This window comes from Ambystoma mexicanum, chromosome 14, assembly GCF_040938575.1.
Source record: "Ambystoma mexicanum isolate Mex_15411 chromosome 14, UKY_AmexF1_1, whole genome shotgun sequence".
Lineage (NCBI taxonomy): Eukaryota > Metazoa > Chordata > Amphibia > Caudata > Ambystomatidae > Ambystoma > Ambystoma mexicanum.
Genome location: NC_090940.1, coordinates 597,487,750 through 597,506,966, shown reverse-complemented (window position 1 = coordinate 597,506,966; position 19,217 = coordinate 597,487,750). Strand labels below are relative to the sequence as shown.

The window sequence follows — 19,217 nt, the reverse complement described above, 5'->3', positions numbered from 1 at the left end:
GGGTGATTCTAGGGACTCTAGCTGGGATGGGGTTTGGGAGGGTATGGTACGCAGATATTCTGGCAGGTTGTCTAATACTGTGGGATTCCTGGGCATTATGGTTTTATGGTATCTCACTAGTTTGTTAATTCTATCCGCCTCGGAGTAGTGTAATTTCCCATCTTCCCCCATTAGTTTGAGAATGTTGTTTCGGCTGCGGATCTTTTTCAGCTTTTGCGCTAGCACTTTGTTTGTTTGCCTTATTCCCTTTACTATAGTAGAACTGCCTCGTGAAGGTTAGTGATTTGGCAGTTTGGTCGGCGCAGTGCATTTCTAGCGCTATTTTGGCCTTCCTCAGAGCTCTCTCTGTTTTCCTGGAGCTGCATGACTTCAGCTCGGCCCCTAGTTGGTTTACCTTTTCCTCCAATTTGGATGCCACAATGTTCGAGATTCTTCTCTGTTCCACTCGGCGCTAATTGGGGACCCTCTGACTGCTTTCATTGCGTCCCAAATGATGTTGAAAGGGGGGGGGGTTCTCCGTTGTATTTTCCTTTTAAAATAGTTGGAAATTGTTTCCTCCACTTCCGTTCTGATACATTCGTCTAGTAGTAAGGAGTCCTTCAGTTTCCAGTGTCCCTGAACAGGTTGCTTTTGGCCCGATATGACTAGATTTGCGGATACTGGGGCGTGATCAGATATCGTGCAGGTATGGATTTCTGCCTTGTTTAGACATGGGAACAGCACTCCGGAGATTAGTATGAGGTCTATTCTTGAGAATCCTTTATGTACACAGGAGTAGTGAGTGTAGTGTAGTCTCTTGAGGTTCCATGGAATAGCCTCCAGGCGTCGACAGATTCAGTTTCTCTGAGCAGCTTAGCTAGGGACAGCGCTTGCAGAAAGTCTGCATTTGTGGGGGGCAGAGTTTTGTCCAATTGTGGGTTTGGCATGGAGTTGAAATCCCCTCCCATGAAGAGGTTCCCTTCACGAAAGGCCAGGATGGTCGGGATTAGGTCTGAGATAAAGCTGGCTTGGGACGTGTTGGGGCCATAAGATTGTAATGATAGTGATGGGGAGTTCTTCGAACAGGCCCTTGACTAGGAGGAAGCGACCTTCCGGATCTCTTCTTATTGTGATATTTGATAACGGGGCTCTGTCACTTAGTAGTATTGCCACCCCTCTTTTCTTCTTTCCAGATGTGACGAAATAAGATTTTTTTTTTTTATACCTGTTGAATCTCACCCGGCATTCGTCTTCTTGCAGCAGGTCAGTTTTTTGGAGGGGTCCGATGTCTCCAGATAGTTGCCCCAGTCTATGTTCCACTGATCTGCACTTTCTTGGTGAATTCAGGCCTTTGACATTCCATGAGAGGATTACTACCTCGCTTGTGTCAGCCATCATCTTTTACTTTTACGTTAGGTATGTTTCGTTCTGTGTCCCCCACCGGCAGCTGTGTTTTTGATAGATAAGTGAGGTTGCTTTGTTGGTGTAGTATAGACGTTGTTGTTGTTGTGACTTGTTGTGATGTTGATCGGGAGACCGGATCTTGGGCGAACCGGTGCTCCAAGCTTTGGGCTGGTCTTTCGATAACCCATTCCCCCCCCCCCCCACCTCCCCGAATTGAACTAGTAGGAGAAACGTCCTACTGCCACTGGGAAAACTAGTGGCACCAATGCGCTAGACGTTGGCCAACTGGGCCGCCAAAATGAAATATGTTGGAGCTCGAACGTTGCTCCCGCACTGTTGGAATAGCTGTAGGCATTTTTCGCTGAGGGGTTTCCTCGTTCTAAGGATCTTGTCTCATTGCAAATTGTGTGATTCACTCTGCCTTTGGTTCTTTGGCTCGAAGGATAGTTGCCTGGGGCTCGAAAGCCTGGACTCTGACGTTGTTGATGATTGATCATCCCGGGTCGCAGTCTTTCTGGGGGTGGGAGGGGCACAGAATCTGCGTCGTCTGCTAGCTTTTGACCATTCTCATAACGAGGACTTTCTTGGAGGAGGTTGGTTTGGTTCTTCGGATTCCGACTCCCCATCTGTTCTCCTGAGGCCCATGAATTTATCCGCCTCTTTCAGTGACTGAATTTGTTTCTGGGCCCCTTCCCATATGAATCTGACCAAGGTCGGGAACCCCCAGTCGTATGGGATCTTCCTTTCGCGCAGCCACTCTGTTAATGATCGCATAGCTTTTCGTTTTTGAAGAGTGGAGTTTACTAAGTCTTGATAGAGCGATATTATGGACCCCTGGAAGGTGATTTGGCGCATTTGCCTCGCCTCGCGCATGATTTCCTCTTTGATTTGGAAAAAGTGGGTTCTCACTAGGACATCCGGGGGGAACGTGGATGTCTGCCTCGGGGTTGTTCTGTGCACCCGGTCCATTTCCAGGGGTGATTCATCCGGGAGGGGGATTATGAGCCTAAGTAGATCCTAGACATAACTTTTTAGGTCTGCATCTGGGGTGGAGGATGGAATCCCTCGTATTCGAATATTATTCTTTCGGGACCGATTCTCTGCGTCCTCCTGTTTTGCTTCTAGGAGGTTGCATCTCGCCTCTAGGGCTCTAATTCTGTCCCTGTCCTGCTCATCTTCAAATCTTTGGTCACAGACCTCAGATTCGAGTTCAGCGTTCTACCTCCCCCACTCTCTTATCCAGAGAGTTGATTTTCTTTGTGACCTCTTCCGTGCTTTTTTGGATTTCCTTGGTCAGTGCTGATAGTAGATCTTGAAGAGTCTTAGTGACCATTTGTGATGGGCTGTGAGCTGTTGCGGATGTGGTGGGCGTGGTGTTATTGATGAATTCCTCTGGCGGGTCCCCCTTTTTGGATCTTTCAGCGCATGAGCTGGACATTAGGGCGGTGATGTCCGTTTGTTTGGATGCCTTCCCGCTTTGACATTTTACTGCTAATGTATATTTGTAGCTGCACTTTCTGCGGGAAGTTTCTGGTTCCCCTTCGCAGGAGAGGAACTTGGGGGGCCAGCAGTTGTTTCCTACCCTCTCAGGCTCCGCCGTGGGTTCTCAGACGGAGAAGGGGGGATGTAAATATGGAGATCCTGCTTTTGCTGGTTGAGATGGAATTCGCTGCGCTATTTGATGGGCATGGGTAGGTGGCGATGAGGCAGCTTGCAGGTGGGGTAAGGTTTAGGGATGCAGCCGAGTCTGAATGAGATACTTTAGTAGTGCCTGTTGATGATGGAGTCTGGGGCCTGAGTGGGCATGAGGTTTGGGAGTTGGGCAGACTCAGACGGGCCCCTTTGCCCTCCCCCTCGCTCCTCACCTTTTGCAGATTGGGCTGGTATGTCCTCCAGTGCGTGCTGGGCCTCCGGACTGCCCCAGGGGACTCCAGTCGTGCAGTTCCGTTGAGCTGTGAGTTGGAGTTGCTAGAGAGCAAGCGTTGCGGGTGGTCAGCCAGATGGGGGGCCTGCTGCGCCGGCTTGCTGGACAGTAGATTTAGTTGGAGTTGGGCTGAGGCATCCAGAAGCCGGGCCTCGGACCTGTTTGGTGGATCGCCCAGCCCGGGATTGGCACTTGGATTGCCTGGCGATGCTGGTGCAGCAGAGCCTCTTGGGTAAACCGTGAGGCACCACTTAGCTGCAGCGCCAGCCTTCTGGACCGCCGGGCGGGTCACAGCAGCTGACAGGGAGCAATGCTGTCCTCCCCATCATGGTTAGGGGCAACCTTGTCCAGAATGTCATACTGCGTTGAATCCCCTCTACTGCTTTCTCTGTGCTATTCTTGTGTTCTTCTTCAACCTCGTGATACACATTTATCCCCAGGTATCTAAAGGTGTCCACCGCCCATTCAATCTGTAACACTGGCAACATACCTTGAGGCATTCCAATCTATTTCCATAGCGGGAATATCACGCTCTACAAAAGTTATGGAAAACTGGGAAATCCCAGAATCTTTACCAGCTGTAAATAAAAAATGTGTGGGAAAGTACAGACCTTCACCCTCACCTGAGAGCTTGGTGATTCAAGCTGCGACTGCAAATAAGCAATCGGCCTATCCCTCCATGCACCCTGACAGGGACGATAAAAAGATTGATGCTTGGGCGAGGAAAGTGTTCACTTCGGGCAGTATGGCCCTTAAATCTACTAATGTGACTTGTACATTAGCTAGATTTTCTTACACCCTGTGGGACTGCTTGAATGGAGCGGCTGAACACAATCCGGAGGGTGGGGAACGGATGGTTTCCTGGCGATAGTAATAGATTGAAAGGAGTCTATGGAGGAGTGCCTCAAGTCAGGACTGGACACTGCTGATAGTGTGAGCAGGTCCATGGTGGCTAGCACGGTTTTACGCAGATTTGCTTGGCTGAGAAAATCTGCTTTTGCATCTGATGTACAGTCCAGGTTGCTCAATATGCGCTTTGATGGCTTGAGGCTTTTCGGCAGCAAGGCGGGCGAGAGCTTGGAGAAGCTGCAGACCTCAAAAGCGGCAGCAAAATCACTCGGCGTCGCTATAAAACAGCCTCAACAACACCCTTACGCAGGCTCGTCTTCCTGGAAGAGTTGCCTTTTTCGCTTCTATTACTCCTTTGGAAAAGGGAGGGGGAAGGCCAGTCAGAGAAGCCAACAGAGAGAACCCTTTCGTGGTTGAAAAGGGAGAGGTGCTAGATCAGCCACAGCAGCGGCTACTACCTCCTCAGCCACTGCTGCAAAGTCACTTTGAGATCTTAACCCACAAAACCCTGGTGGGAGGCAGAATCACTCGGTATCTGGACGAATGGTGGGGCATTACGTCAGATGCCTGGGCACTAGAGATGGTGACCCATGGTTACTGCCTTCCTTTTCATCGAAGACCTCAAGATCATCCACCGGGAGCCAATTCTGTAAAAAGTCCAGACCCGCTCTTTGTGCAGGAGATTTTAACCCTGCTAGAGAAAGGTGCAACAGAACATGTACCTGTAGTGGAGAGGAACAAGGGTTGGTGCTCCTCCTTATTTTCTCATCCCCAAAAAAGACGGAGGATGGAGACCCATCATGGATTTAAGAAATTTGAACAAGTTCCTTAGGAAGGACAAGTTGAAGATGGTGACCCTTTCACAAATACTTCAGGCTCTTCAGCTTCAAGACTGGCTGGTTTCATTGGACCTTCAGGATGCTTACATTCATGTGCCAATCCATCTCAAGCTCAGTAAGTACCTGAGGTTTGCAATTGACTGATCTCACTATCCGTTTCGAGTTCTGCCATTTGGGCTGACCTTCGCCCCAAGGGTTTTCACCAAGCTGATGGCTGTAGTGGCAGCTAGTCTCAGGAGAGTAGGGATTCATGCCTACCCTTACCTGGACGATTGGCTAATCAGGGCATGTTCACCAGAACGAGCCCAGGAACACTTAACCATGGCCTGCCACTTCTTACACAGACTGGGCTTCTCCCTCAATTATAAGAAGTCACAAATGATTCCAAGCCAAAGACTCCAATTCATCGGAGCAGTCCTGGATACTACCTCAGGGAAAGCCTTGCCTCCCGAGGAGAGAGCTCACCACATTCTGCAGATGGTAACGAAGTTTCAAAATGCCCAACATCTACCAGCTTTCGACTTTCTAAGGTTGCTAGGCCTCATGGCATCCTGCATTTTTCTGGTGCCAGAGGCTCGACTGAGGGTGAGATCCCTTCAATGGGCCCTCAGGACTCAATGGTCCCAGTTTTCGGGGGAGATTGTCAGATCTTCTGCAAGTCTCGGCCAAAGTAGCTCAAGATCTTCTATGGTGGGCCTGCAAGGAAAATGTCCTCAAGGGGGAACAGTTTTGGTAACAATGGCAGGAGATAACGGTAGTGTCGGACGCCTCACTCACAGGGTGGGGAGCCCACACCAACGATCTGACAATCGGCGGTCGTTGGTCTCCATCGAGTCCAAACTACACATCAACCTTTTGGAGCTGAGGGCAATCAGACTAGCGCTGAAGGCCTTCCTGCCCTCTGTACAGGGAAAGAATGTCCTAATAATGACAGAAAACACAGTGGCCATGTATTACCTCAACAAAAGAGGAGGCATAGGATCACTCCCACTGTGCAGAGAAGCAATGCAGCTCTGGTTCTGGGCAATGCAAGAAGGAATCTCTCTATCAGCAATTCATCTAGCTTGAGAGAAAAACATGGCGGCAGATGCTCTGAGCAGGCAGAGCAGTATCCCACGAATGGGAACTAGCTCAGGAAGTCCTTCAAGAGATCTTCGCCCTTTGGGGAACCCCTCAAGTGTATCTGTTCGCGACCGGTACCAACCGAAAGTGAGAACTGTACTGCTCTAGGGACGCGTTCATGGTGGACTGGATATTTCCACTCCTATACGTGTTTCCTCCAGTCCCTGTGATTCTTCACAGGGACTGGAGGTTGAGAAAGTTCAGGAAAACCATGATCCTATTTGCCCCGGATTGGGCCAGGAGAACATGGTAGCCGGACCTTCTGGGCATGTCCATCTGCCCTCCAATACGTCTTCCACACAGAGAGGATCTCCTCTAGCAAAGGCAAGGTCAAGTTCTCCATCCAGAGGTCAAAGCTCTCAGCCTTCACGCTTGGCTTCTGAGAGGCTGAGATATAAGGATTGGGACTTTCCGGGTGACGTTCTGGAAATTTTGCTTTTGGCTAGAAGGCCAGCAACAAAATCCTTGTACCGGTGTCGTTGGAAGAAATTCAGTAACTGGTGCAGGGATAAGAATGTGGATCCTTTTCAATGTAGCACTACCATGGTGATTTTCCTTTCTTTTGCATTTGGCCAACTCGGGGCTCCAAGTTGGTACTATTAAAGGATATTTGGCAGCGCTTTCGATCTTCAAGTGCTCCTCCGAAGAAGTTTCATATTTTAAGATGCCTTTTAGTTGTCCAATTTCTTAAAGGGTTAACAAATGTGTTCCCTCCTACACCTTTTCAGGTTCCCATTTGGGACTTAAATTTAGTTTTAAAATTTCTTATGTGCCCCTTTTGAGCCTTTACATTCTTGCCCTTTAAGCCTCCTAACTTTTAAAACTGTTTTACTAGTGGCTTTAACTTCAGCCGCAGGGTGAGTGAGTTGCAGGCGCTCTCTTGTAAACCTCATCACACTATTTTCCACAAGGATAAAGTTATTTTGAAGGTCAAACCTTTTTTCTTACCTAAAATAGTTTCAGATTTTCATCTGTCACAAAAGATTACTTTACCTTCCTTTTTACCCTCCTCCGTACGCTAGTAAAGAGGAGGAAAGGTTCCACAGGCTAGACCCTAGAAGGGCTCTCAGCTTCTAAATCGCTAGACTTGAAAGATTTAGACAAACTGATCAGGTATTTGTTGGTTACACTGGACACAAATTGGGCCTTGGGTGTGTCCAAACAAACCTTATCCAGATGGATAATCCTAGCAATATCTGAATGTTACAGGTTGGCTGGGAAAGAGCCCCCAGATGGATTAAGGGCTCATTCAACCAGGGGCATAGCAAGTTCCACGGCTCTTCAGAGGGGTGTTACTGTGCAGGACATTTGTGCAGCGGCCTCCTGGTCATCCATGCACACCTTTGTAAAACATTGTTTAGACTCCACTTCTTACCAAGGAGGACTTTTTTGCAAAAGCCGTCCTTCATTCAGTACATAATTAAAAACTCTGATACTCCCTCCTCCAAATTACTACTGCTGTGGGAGTCTATCTAAGATGAGGAATACGTGGGAGGACACGATCCATTCGAAGAACAAGTTACTTACAAATTGTAACGTTCTTTCGACTGGATGTTCCTCCCAAGTATTCCTCATCGACCCTTCCAACCTACCCCTCCGTACAGTTTTTACGCTTTTTGCACTTGTACTTCCTTAAGAGCCTGACATCCTTCGATGCCTTATACTACTGATGCGACCATTAATGCCAAAAAACAGAACTGAGACCAACGGGTGCAGCTCGAGCCCGTTATCCGATGGATAACGTCGACACTCGACGGCGGTCCTCGAGGGACTAAAACTACGCGGCCTCGAGCACAGCACCCTGTGGTGAGAAAAAATTCAGAAGAAAGAAGCAGTAAGCTGGCAGATTATCTAAGATGAGGAATACGTGGGAGGAACATCCAGTCGAAAGAACGTTACAGTTGGTAAGTAACTTGTTCTACTGTCCTTGTGAATGAAGTCACCTCAGGGTGTAGGAATTGTGTAAGAAGCATATCCAAAGATTATCCACTAACCGTATCAAAATCTGAAAAGTTACATTGTTACACAAATGACCTTTTTAAAGAATGCTTATTTAAAACTGGATGTTAAACAAATAATAATTTATAACTGAAACCTCGAGTGTAAGTGTTACTTGGATACTTTTATTTGCGAATTTCATTGCTACAGTCTACAGCCCACATTTAACCCCTCTTGAGGCGCGTTACCTAATACCAAGCAGTGTTGTGTAGTCTCACACAGTGTGATTGCATCGATTCTTATCTAGTGTGTACCTGCTTTCCCAGATCCTTGGCTTGCCCATCACAAGTTTGCATTTCTTTTTCAGCAGCACCATGTCACAAAAGACTGTGGTTAGTGAGCAGAGCTTGCTCGCGTGCATGGAGGAGTTTCGCTCCAGTTTTGTGAATCCCAGCATCGAAGACGCCACTCAACTTCCACTGGAATCTTACAAGGAGAGTCTAGGGGCTCTAACAGGTAATGGGGATAATATTGTATTCATGTTAATACGTATGCTTTTCTATTTTTCTGCTGTATTGATGTGTTGCTGCCATTTCTCATTGCAGAAACATGGTGTAAAAAGTACAAAGAAGGCGAACAAATGATTAAGAAAACAAGGGAATTCCAAAATGGTACGTTTCTGTGCGTTTGTATGGTTTGTCCCCCCTCTTCGCTCCTCAATTTACTCTAGCATGTGCAACCTTTTGATGTGTTTTTTATTAATACTTAGCTAAACATTTTATAAATGTTACCTCTTTTTGGAGGGATGGGGGGTCTAAAAATAGTTTTCATGAAAACAATCTCTTCCATGGCAACCAACACCCGCATCCTGGTTTCCCAGTCGGTCAAAACGTTGGGGATATACCTGGACCCAAACCTCACCATGACTCGACAGGTGAACGCAATCTCATCAGCAGCAGCCTACCACTCAAAACGGATTACTGCAGCCAGGCCCTTCCTAACGCAGCAGAACTCCCTCACCATCTCCAGAGCAATCATAGGATCTCGCTTAGACTATTGCAACAGACTCCTACTTGGCACATCAGCAAGGAACATCAAACAACTTCAAACGGTGCAGAACAATGCCCTCAGAGCTGCCACTGGGGTCTCAAAAAGACGCATCTCGGCCACCAGGAAATCCGTCCACTGGCTACCCGTCAAGGAACGCATCTTTTTTTAAGTCACTGGCACTCACCCACAAATGTTGCCACGACACAGCACCTCGCTACCTTGCGCAAAGATTCTCTGCGCCCCCCTCAATCAGACCTGCCAGGTCCAGCCACACCAACCGACTAACCATTCCTAAAAGCCTCAGGATTAGAGCAGGTGGCTTGAGCTTCCAGTCCAACTATCCCCCACCATCGGACGCATCGAGTCCCACTTGGCCTTTAGGAAAGCAATACAAACTATGCTGTTCGTGTAACCAACCAGCTAGGCGCTTTACAAATACAAAAATAAAATAAAATTAAAAATGATGTAATTGTTCATGTTTTGCCACCTTCACCTGCAACTCTACGATGGTCAAGTTGAGCCTGCCAATCCTCTCTCCCTTGTAAGAATCCCAGTAGTCTTTGAGGGGATCTCCACCCCTCACTCCCCCCGTTTACATTTTTTGCCCCTCCCTTTTTGGGCCTCCACCACTGCACCTCAGGCTTGTATTTCTGCCTCCATCCTCATTTGTTTAATGGACAAAATCTGTTCACTTCCTGTTCACTCCATGTGCAGCCCTACCAGTAAGTTCAATGAAACCTGATATTATTCAGGGCTAAAGGGCTCTAAATGGGATATTCTATTTAATAAAGATGAACTGTGGGTGAAGCGCTTACATTTTAAATTACTTTGGTGTGCTCATGCATCTAAATTATACTATTGAAGATGTTTAAATTATACATTTGAATCCAACCTACCCCAATAAACAAAACCTTGCTCAAGATGGAGTTGATTTGAACCATTCCTATTTTAATGCAACGAGAGACACCTGGGCCATCGCAGCAGAAAAGGCTTAACATGACTATCTCAAAATGAACTGGGCCAGGTGCTCTGTTCCGGGGGGTGTGGGGGCTAGGGCAGGCTGCCAGCTCCATGCCTTTGATGGGTGGGGCGCTCCAACTGCATTGACTCATAAGCACTTTTTTTCATTGATCTAAATGAGGGAAACAAATGTAACGAGAACCAATTTCAGGCGGCTGAAAACAAAGGCACTTGTCATCTGGGTGAGGAAGAGTTTTTGATCTGGACGGACGCAAGTCAAATCTCTCAAGATATGATGTCAGGGTACTTGTCTACCAGGGCTGGACCAAGACTTTTTCACTGTTCTAGGCATAGGGAAGAGAACTGCTCTGCTATTTTTAAACTCTAACTTGCATTCCTGATGATCTCACTTGTCTTAAATGTCTGTCCAGAGTGTGGCCTAAACCCTCTTTAAGCCAAGGATCCTTGAGCCAAGGCCAAGTGCTGTGTTTGCAAAGCTTGCCCCTGCCTGTGCGCATTGAAGAACCAAGCCAAATATCTCTGTGAAATTGTAGTATTACTTCCTGATTGAATTTCTCAACATATGTAAACGAGATTTCATTCTGAGAGCAGGAGGTAAATTGTGTAGCAGTTTAGCGTGCATAGACCTGTCACCAACACACCTGTGTTGAGAAGCACACCACTTTAGGTCCCAAGTGGTCAGGCTCTTGTTTGATTTTGTTTTGTAGGCAGCATTACTCTTGCTTTCTTATTTGAGAGGGACTCCCCTTTGGTAATCCTTACTTTTGATGCACTTAATCTTTATTCTTTTCTTTGTGTTGGTTTTACTTAATGTTCCATTTTTTTGTCATCAGTTTGTGGAATTCCCTTAATGTATTGTGTTCCTTCTGTGAGAAACCTGAACTATCTAGTCCCCGGGGATCTGTCATCCAGGTGGCCAGGACACGGCCATCGCTTTTTGTTAGGCAATAATCGATGCAGTCACACTGTGTGACTTGGTATTAGGTAACCCACCTTTTGGTATACGTCTGTACTACAAACGTTGGTAGTGTGACTGAGCAGCCAGGCTTATCTCAAGAGGGGTATATGTGAGCAATGAAATCCACAAATACAAGTAACACTTATGCTCAAGGTTTTTTTGTTATAAAAATGTATTTATTTAACAGTAGTAGTAACAAGAAGGATATTACGGCTGAGAAATTACTCCCACTTATCCTCCCTTCTCTGAACACAGCATCTTCCACCTGCGTGGACCCCACAGTTCTAGTAGACACCTACAACCGTGCTATGCTAAAAGCTCTCAACACCATTGCTCCTCTGAAACTGCGCAAACAAAAACCTTGCAACCACCTTAACTCCTGGTTCACCCATCTCTTACGCGACCTGCGAAAAGTTAAAAGAAAAGCTGAAGCTCATTGGAAAAGCTTACCGTCCCTAGTTAATAAAAATAACCTCATCTTAGCCTCCCTTACCTACAAAGATGCCATCCTAGCGGCCAAAAAGGAAGTGTACAACAAAAGGATCATACAAGCCCAATCAAATACCAAGGAACTCTTCAAGATCCTCAAGGAACTAGAGTCTCCTGTTGCCCCGCTCGTTACATGTACCCAAGACACTGAGTGGTACTCCAACATTCAAAAGGCACTACTAGATAAAATTGCCCTGCTCCAAGCCAAAATGAATACTAAAAAAAGCCACCTCTCTGATGCAACAGGTAACTCCCCATCCTACAAAACCCCCTCACCGATTCACTCCTTCAAACCTTTTAGATTCACACCCCTTACCATCAAAAGATTATCATGAAGCTTAAGCCCTCCAATTGCCAAGGTGACGCCTGCCCGGCACCGTCATACAGGAAGCCGCACATGATCTCGCCCCATTCATTACATCATTAATTAATTCCTCTTTCAAATCGGGCATGGTACCTGACAACCTCAAGGATGCCTGGGTCCTCCCGTTAATCAAAAAAAAACGAATCTCGATCCCAGCAACCCCGCCAACTACAAGCCCATTACCACAGTGCCATACCTTCTCAAAATTTTGGACAGTGCAGCATATCTTCAAATCCAGGACTACCTCAAAACCAATAATCTATTAGGGCTTAGACAATCCGGTTTCCGTCCCAGACACGGCACTGGGACAGCCTTAATTGATTTGAAAACCCAAATCGAGGACCTGAAAGACGAGGGCAAACGGGTGCTCCTGCTCCTCCTTGATCTTTCTGCTGCCTTCGATCTGGTGGATCCCCAAATCCTCTGCCACCATCTCAAGATTGCTGCTCACTTCTCCGACACAGCCACATCTTGGATCAGCTCTTTCCTGGCGAACAGAACCATGAGGGTCTTCTCTTCCTTAGCCGCAGCTGATCCAGCAAATGTCCCGTGCGGAGTCCCACAAGGATCTTGTGTATCTCCCACACTTTACGTGTTTACTAAACCGCTCTTCGACATACTTGACTATCTTGGTGTCTCATACACCAATTATGCGGACGACACCCCCCCCCCCCCCCCCCCAGATACTCATCCCCATCACAGGCGACTATGTAACCGATGCCAAAGCATTCAATGCAGTTTATACAGTTATCCAGGCCTCGATGGCACATCATGGGCTCTGCCTCAATGATGGGAAAAAACTGTTAATCATCCTAGGTTCTCAAGCCAAACTCACTAAACTTGACCTCAAATACAAATCCTTTATTATCGACGGGAATTACATCAAAGTCTCCAGCGTCACTAAAACACTTGGAATCTACTTGGATTCTACTCTGTCCCTCAATAGACAAACCAATGCTGTAGTCTCAGCGTCAACCAATACCTGTAAACTTATCACAGCGTGCCGCCCTTCCTTACTTCGGGCAACTGCCTGATCCTCGCCAGAACCCTCATGTCCAAAATTGACTATTGCAATGCCCTCTACCTGGGGCCAGTCAAAGAAACCTTGATAACTTCAGGTCACCCAGAATAATGCCATAAGGGCAGCCCTCAACATACCCAGGCGTTCTCACATCTCTAACACCAGACGCAACCTGCACTGGCTTCCCGTCACTCCGCGCATTTCTCTCAAAGCACTCGTTCTAACTCACAAGGCCCAGAACAATGCAACCCCTGCCTGCTTATCCACGCGCTTTACTCCACACACAGCAGTCAGACCACTGAGATCGGCTCATGTTCACACGCTGACTATTCCTAGTTTCAAGCTGCAGACAGCCGGAGGCTCGAGCTTCCCAGTCCTTGCGGCTAAGCTTTGGAACACCCTACCCAATGATCTCAGAAATGTCCCTCACATCCACTCCTTCAAAACGAAAACCAAACTGTGGCTTTGTGAACTGGAGGCCCAGGCCCTCGCGCCATAAGCCACACTGTTGCCATTCCTCCTCCTACGAACTGGCTGGCAATGTCTATAGACTGCTCATTCTGTATGTGTTTTACTTGTAAATATGTTTAAAATGCTTCTTTTGCTAGAACCTGTAATTATGTATCTATTGCCGTAACCTGTAACTGTCTGCAAAACATGCGCCTAGATGCCCCGGGGCAAGGTGCGCACTATGAATACAAATAGTGTTGGGGAGAATTCTCAGAAATGCTAATTCCTCTCTACCTTGGAGACCCCCAGCCCTTTTTTCTCTAGGAAATTTTCATTTTAACCTGGACAGAGTGAGACCCTTTTTCCCACTCTCTCATGTGTTTTATGTGATTTGAACTCTGTGTTTCTTTTGGTTTTTGGAGTCTGACAAACTCCATAGGCATCTTTACATTGTGCCACACAGCACCTTCAGTGCGCCCTACATTTGATTCTTCTTTTTCAACAAAGACTTCTAAAACATTCAGTGGCACGGTGAAGTCTTTCAGATTTCCCAAAGGTTTAAATACCTTCTCTTGGTTAAATTACTGTTTCCAAGAGAAGTAAAGTGAAATTGACTTTACTTGCATTTGTAACTTTCTAGACCCAGCACACACTATCTTACAATAGGGTGCTGGAGGGGTTACTTAGTATCCCCTTTGTCTAACTTATCATGTAACATTTTTATGTTATCCTTTCTATGATTAATGGCTGGTGGCAGTGGTTTACTTTTTACTCCCGTTGTGTGTTTTTACCACGGGCTGCGTTCGCAGCTGCAGTGAAGCACCCTTGTGTGGCATTTTTGTCAAAAGGGCCCGGTCTTCTTTTGTCGCCATTTCTCTGTGGAAAGGTCCTTTTTGGAATTTACTCTGTGCGCCAAACCAGGTTTGGTCCCTTTGTTCATTTTGTCTTTGGTGGGATTCACGAGTGAAGCCCGCCTCTGGCTTTAGAGTGTCTGGCAGGGGCAGGAATTGAGGGAGGTGCCAGACACTCCCTGTGCTTAATCCCCTTGGTTACAGGAATGCACCCAGAGGTGATTGACCGGCTGGCTGTCCGGCAAGGACTGCCACCACAGGCAGCTAGGCTGGAATGAATGGGAGAAACCTGCATAAAAGGCGAGGCTTTTTGGCTTGGAAGGCAGAGTCGACCATTGGATGAAGGAATCCGAAGAAGAACTTTGAAGAGACGCCTGCTGCAACTCGTGGACTGTTGGTTTGCCTGGTGAAGTCCTGCTGCTGTGCTGAAGCTACGAATTCGCCTCAACTAGAGAAGTCCTGCAAGGACGACTTCTCCCCTTGATTTGGTGGGACCAATCAACTCCAAAGTGACCTCGTCTGGACATTCTCTCGGAGCTGGCTGTACTTCCTTGCTGCTGCAGGAACCCAAGCGCCAGGGAGAGGAACACCAGATTCAGAGTGCATCACTTTTAAGCTGGCCAAGAGCTCCAGGAAGATCCTCCAGACTCCCAGGACGCAGGACTGCCCGAGCCGGAGTCCCCTCAACAGTGTGCTGGACCCCAGATGCAAGGAAAGCCCACCTCGACACCCAGAAACCGCGGTGGCACTATTTGCGGTAGACACGAGAAGCCGAAACACCGAAGTACCAATTGTTTGAAGATTGCCGGTTGGAGTCAATGACCGTCCCGTTGCAGTGCAGGAGTCCCCAGAAGTCCTCCCTCTTGTCCCCACGACTGAGGCCCAGGAACAACAGGATCTGCAGAGCTGCACAAGAACAGAAGTAGTCTGCCACCTTCTTCTTCTAACCTAAGGTACTGTACAATCTAAGAGAAGTTACCTCTTGTCTTGTAGCCTTGCTTGCTCTCAGTTGAGACTTGTCTTGGTTGCTCTGGAGAGTTGCTTGCATCTTCTACTACTCACAAGTCTAACAGCTTGTCGCCCTACATTTGATTCTTCTTTTTCAACAAAGACTTCTAAAACATTGTGCAAGACTTTTACTTACCTGCAAGAAGTGCTTCAGCTCACCTAGACATTAGCCCAATTGACTTTGACATTGGCCTGGCTCCCTGACTTACTGTTCTCCTCTCTGATTGTGTGTTTTGCCTTCCTTCCAGGAATGGGTTAACTTACCTTGCAGTGGGGGGGGTTTCAAAAAGTACTTACCTGCTTCAGAATATTTGTGTGATTACTTGTTTATTCTAATAACCCCTTTTTCTTTGACACTCCTCTCAGTATTATTCTAAATTCCAACAGTAATATATTAATGTCCTGTGGCCTAGCTATTTAAGTCACCTAAGGGTGTAGGAAGTGTATGTGTGCCATCCCCAATGGGTATTTTCTGATTTAAATTGTGTTGGACTAACTGCAAACGGGCTTTGTCAAAAATGCAAGCACAAGTATCAATATCATGATAATAAACATCATAAAAGAAAATGTGAAGAATGGTGCACCAAAAGTATTCATAGTGTTCATAGACTTGACGCAAGCGTTTGATAAAATCAGTCGACAGAAGCTATGGTCAAAACTATCAAAATGGAACTGCCCGGGAGAAATCCTAAAATTGGTGATTGCTCTCCACATGGACACAAAGCTGAGAATTCGCCTTAATAGACCAGGCATGATGTCAGATCAATTTTCATCTGAACGCGGCGTGAAGCAGGGATGTCCGCTCGCCCCGGCCCTCTTTATTGCATTTCTGGGCGATTTTCAATATACCCAACCGGCGGTAAGAGCTTTCCCACCAAAAGTGGGAAAAACTTTAATATCCAGGTTACTGTACGCGGACGACCTGATCCTTATGGATCAGACCCAAATAGTGCTTTGGTGCCAACTCAACAACCTGGCCAAGTATATTGATGATAATGATCCTGAAATAAACACCACCAAATCCAAAATTTTGCTCTTGGTGGGGGCGCTGGTTTTTGAACGACAACAAGATCGAAACTGTTACCAGCATAAAATATTTGGGAATAATGTTCGATGCCACACGCACGGAAAAAGCTATCCACTCGGCCCTGTGGACGAAAATAAAAACACTAACCACCCAGACTAAACTTGTAGACCGGAAATACGGAAAACTTTCCCTACTCCCAGCAATACAATTCTACAAGCAAAAGGTGGTTCCATCGATAATCTACCCACTGGAGGCGGCCTTGAACATTCAAAACACATTATGGCCAAAATTGGAAGGTTTTCTGTGGAAAGCAGTATTGGGCCTCCCAAAATCAACATCAATTTCAGCAGCAAGCAAGCAATGACGCGAATTGGGCCTACTATCGCTGAAAGCGTCTGTCAAAGTCAGATGAGACTACTGCGGAAAATCATCTCGCCAGACGCTTTACCACTGTTCCAGGCAATTCAGAAGGAACTTATTCAAGGACATTGCATCGCCTTGAACAAATGGGAGCAAAGACTACAAAAAAAGCTGGCAGACTTAGCCTGCACGCCTGAGGACTTAATGCAAAATCCTAACAAGATAAAGAGAAAAATAGCTCAAGAGGATTGGATCCAAACATGTGAGGCAACTATGGAAACACGTTACTTGCTCACCTACCGCCGACAACAAACAAGCTCACTTTACCTCTGAACTATTGTATAAAATTCCCTGACAAGACTACAGAAAACATTCATGAAAATGAGATTTAACTTAATGCCAACTCAAGAAATCAAAGCCATTCGGACAAAATCATTATCCAAAACATGCAGATTATGCCCAGAGACACAAGAGGTGGAATCCGTAAGACATTTACTTCTCAACTGTGCCAAAACAGCATATTGTTATTGTTATTGTTATTTTGCACTTATATAGCGCCTTATATACCATTGGTATGGTCTGAAGGCGCTGGTAGGTTGAACGCCCTTGGGAACCGAAGTTCAAGTCAGTAGAGAGAGTGGGGAGGGTCAAACGGCGCGTGTGCGCACCGGGTATGTGTGCAGCTGGTGCGTTATTCGTGAAATAGCTGCTTCTTAGCGGTAGGTGTGGTGGTTGATGTCAGGGGTATGTGTTAGTTCTGGCAGGATTTATCCAGACCGACTGTGGCTGCGTTAGGCCTGAGGAGAACGCCTGGCTGGGGGGTGTGTAACCAGCAGTGTTTACTTAGTGATGGGGGAGTGAGCGAGAAGTGTTGGTATGAGAACAGTTATACCGAATGGTGTCATAGTATCTCTGTGTTCTATTTGAGTGGTGATGTAGAGGAGAGAGTAAGCGTGGGGTGTGATATGGTGGGTTTACATGCTCTTCCAAACGTTCCCTGCATTCCAGACCATACTGGAACCAGCTACACTTCTAAATACACATAGGCTGTTTGATACGCTTCTAAATGCAACTTTTCTCAGAGAGGCTATAGGGCACAACTTCTAGATGTCACTTTCTCAGAGAGGCTATTGGGCACAACTTCTAAACGCAGCTTTTCTCAGAAAGGCTATTGGCACAACTTCTAAATACACATAGGCTATTGGGTACACTTCTTATTGCAACTTTTCTCAGAGAGGCTATTGGGCACAACTTCTAAATGCAACTTTTTTCAGAGAGGCTATTGGGCACAACTTCTGAATGCAACTTTCTCAGAGGCTATTGGGCACAACTTCTAAATACACAGGCTATTGGGTACACTTCTAGATGCAACGTTTCTCAGAGAGGCTATTGGGTACACTTCTAAATACATAGAGGCTATTGGGCACAACTTCTAAATGCAACTTTTTTCAGAGAGGCTATTGGGCACAACTTCTAAATGCAACTTTCTCAGAGGCTATTGGGCACAACTTCTAAATGCAGCTTTCCTCAGAGAGGCTATTGGGCACAACTTCTAAATGCAACTTTCTCAGAGAGGCTATTGGGCACAACTTCTAAATACACAGGCTATTGGGTACACTTCTAGATGCAACGTTTCTCAGAGAGGCTATTGGGCACAACTTCTAAATACGCATACGTTATTGGGTACACTTCTTAATGCAATTTTTCTCAGAGAGGCTATTGGGTACACTTCTAAATGCAACTTTTCTCAGTGGTAGGTGAGAGGTTATTGGGCGCAACTTGTAAATAGACATAGGCTATTGGGTACACTTCTAAATGCAGCTTTCCTCAGAGAGGCTATTGGGCACAACTTCTAAATACATAGAGGCTATTGGGCGCAACTTCTATGTACACATAGGCTATTGGGTAAACTTCTAAAAGCAACATTTCTCAGAGAGGCTATTGGGCACAACTTCTAAATGCAACTTTTCTCAGAGAGGCTATTGGGCACAACTTCTAAATACACATAGGCAATTGGGTACACTTCTCAATGCAGCTTTTCTTAGAGTCACATTTCTATCTAGATGCTGCGCAAGCTAGGTTCATGATTCTAATTGTGGTGCATGCTAGGAATCACATATGCTAACAATCACATTTCTGAAATGCCATCTAGGTGCGGTTTTTGCTGACAATTACATTTCTGTCTAGATTTGGCGCAGACTAAACTTGAGATTCATCTAAGTGTGGCATATGCTAACAATCATTATTTCTACCTAGATGCGATGCGGGCTAAGGTTGAGAGTACCATCTAAGTGCAGTGTTAGATTTGGTGCAGGCTAATCTTTGTGGTTCTCTCGGGGTGTGGTACTGGTTAACATTATACTGCAGGCCATTGAAAGGTAAATTGGAGTGGCAGGAGCTTTCTGGAGTAGAGTAATTGCTCTACTCCCCACCCATGCCAGCACTTACAGTTTTGTTGGTGTCTGGTGGCTTCATTGGCTTCCCCTGCTGACACCTGCAGACACTCTCTGGAGCCGCCCTAGTGGGAGCTGCCCTTGGCCATGGGGCCCTTAGCCGCAGGGGCTGCCGGGCAGAGGGCTGCCCTGGGAGGGCTGGTTATGAGA

General features: G+C 46.6%; 1 protein-coding gene across 3 annotated transcripts in view; it reads left to right on the top strand.

Moving 5' to 3' along the window:
* SPC25 (SPC25 component of NDC80 kinetochore complex) overlaps positions 1-19,217 on the top strand; it is a 232,438-nt gene that overhangs the window by 140,435 nt on the left and 72,786 nt on the right. For 2 of the 3 annotated variants that reach the window (XM_069637961.1, XM_069637963.1), the window contains 2 exons: positions 8,423-8,571; positions 8,661-8,726. In XM_069637961.1, the coding sequence (XP_069494062.1) occupies positions 8,430-8,571; positions 8,661-8,726 (208 nt within the window). In that variant the 5' untranslated portion in view covers positions 8,423-8,429. The remainder of the gene's footprint in view (positions 1-8,422; positions 8,572-8,660; positions 8,727-19,217) is intronic. The other variant, XM_069637962.1, reaches the window with a different exon arrangement.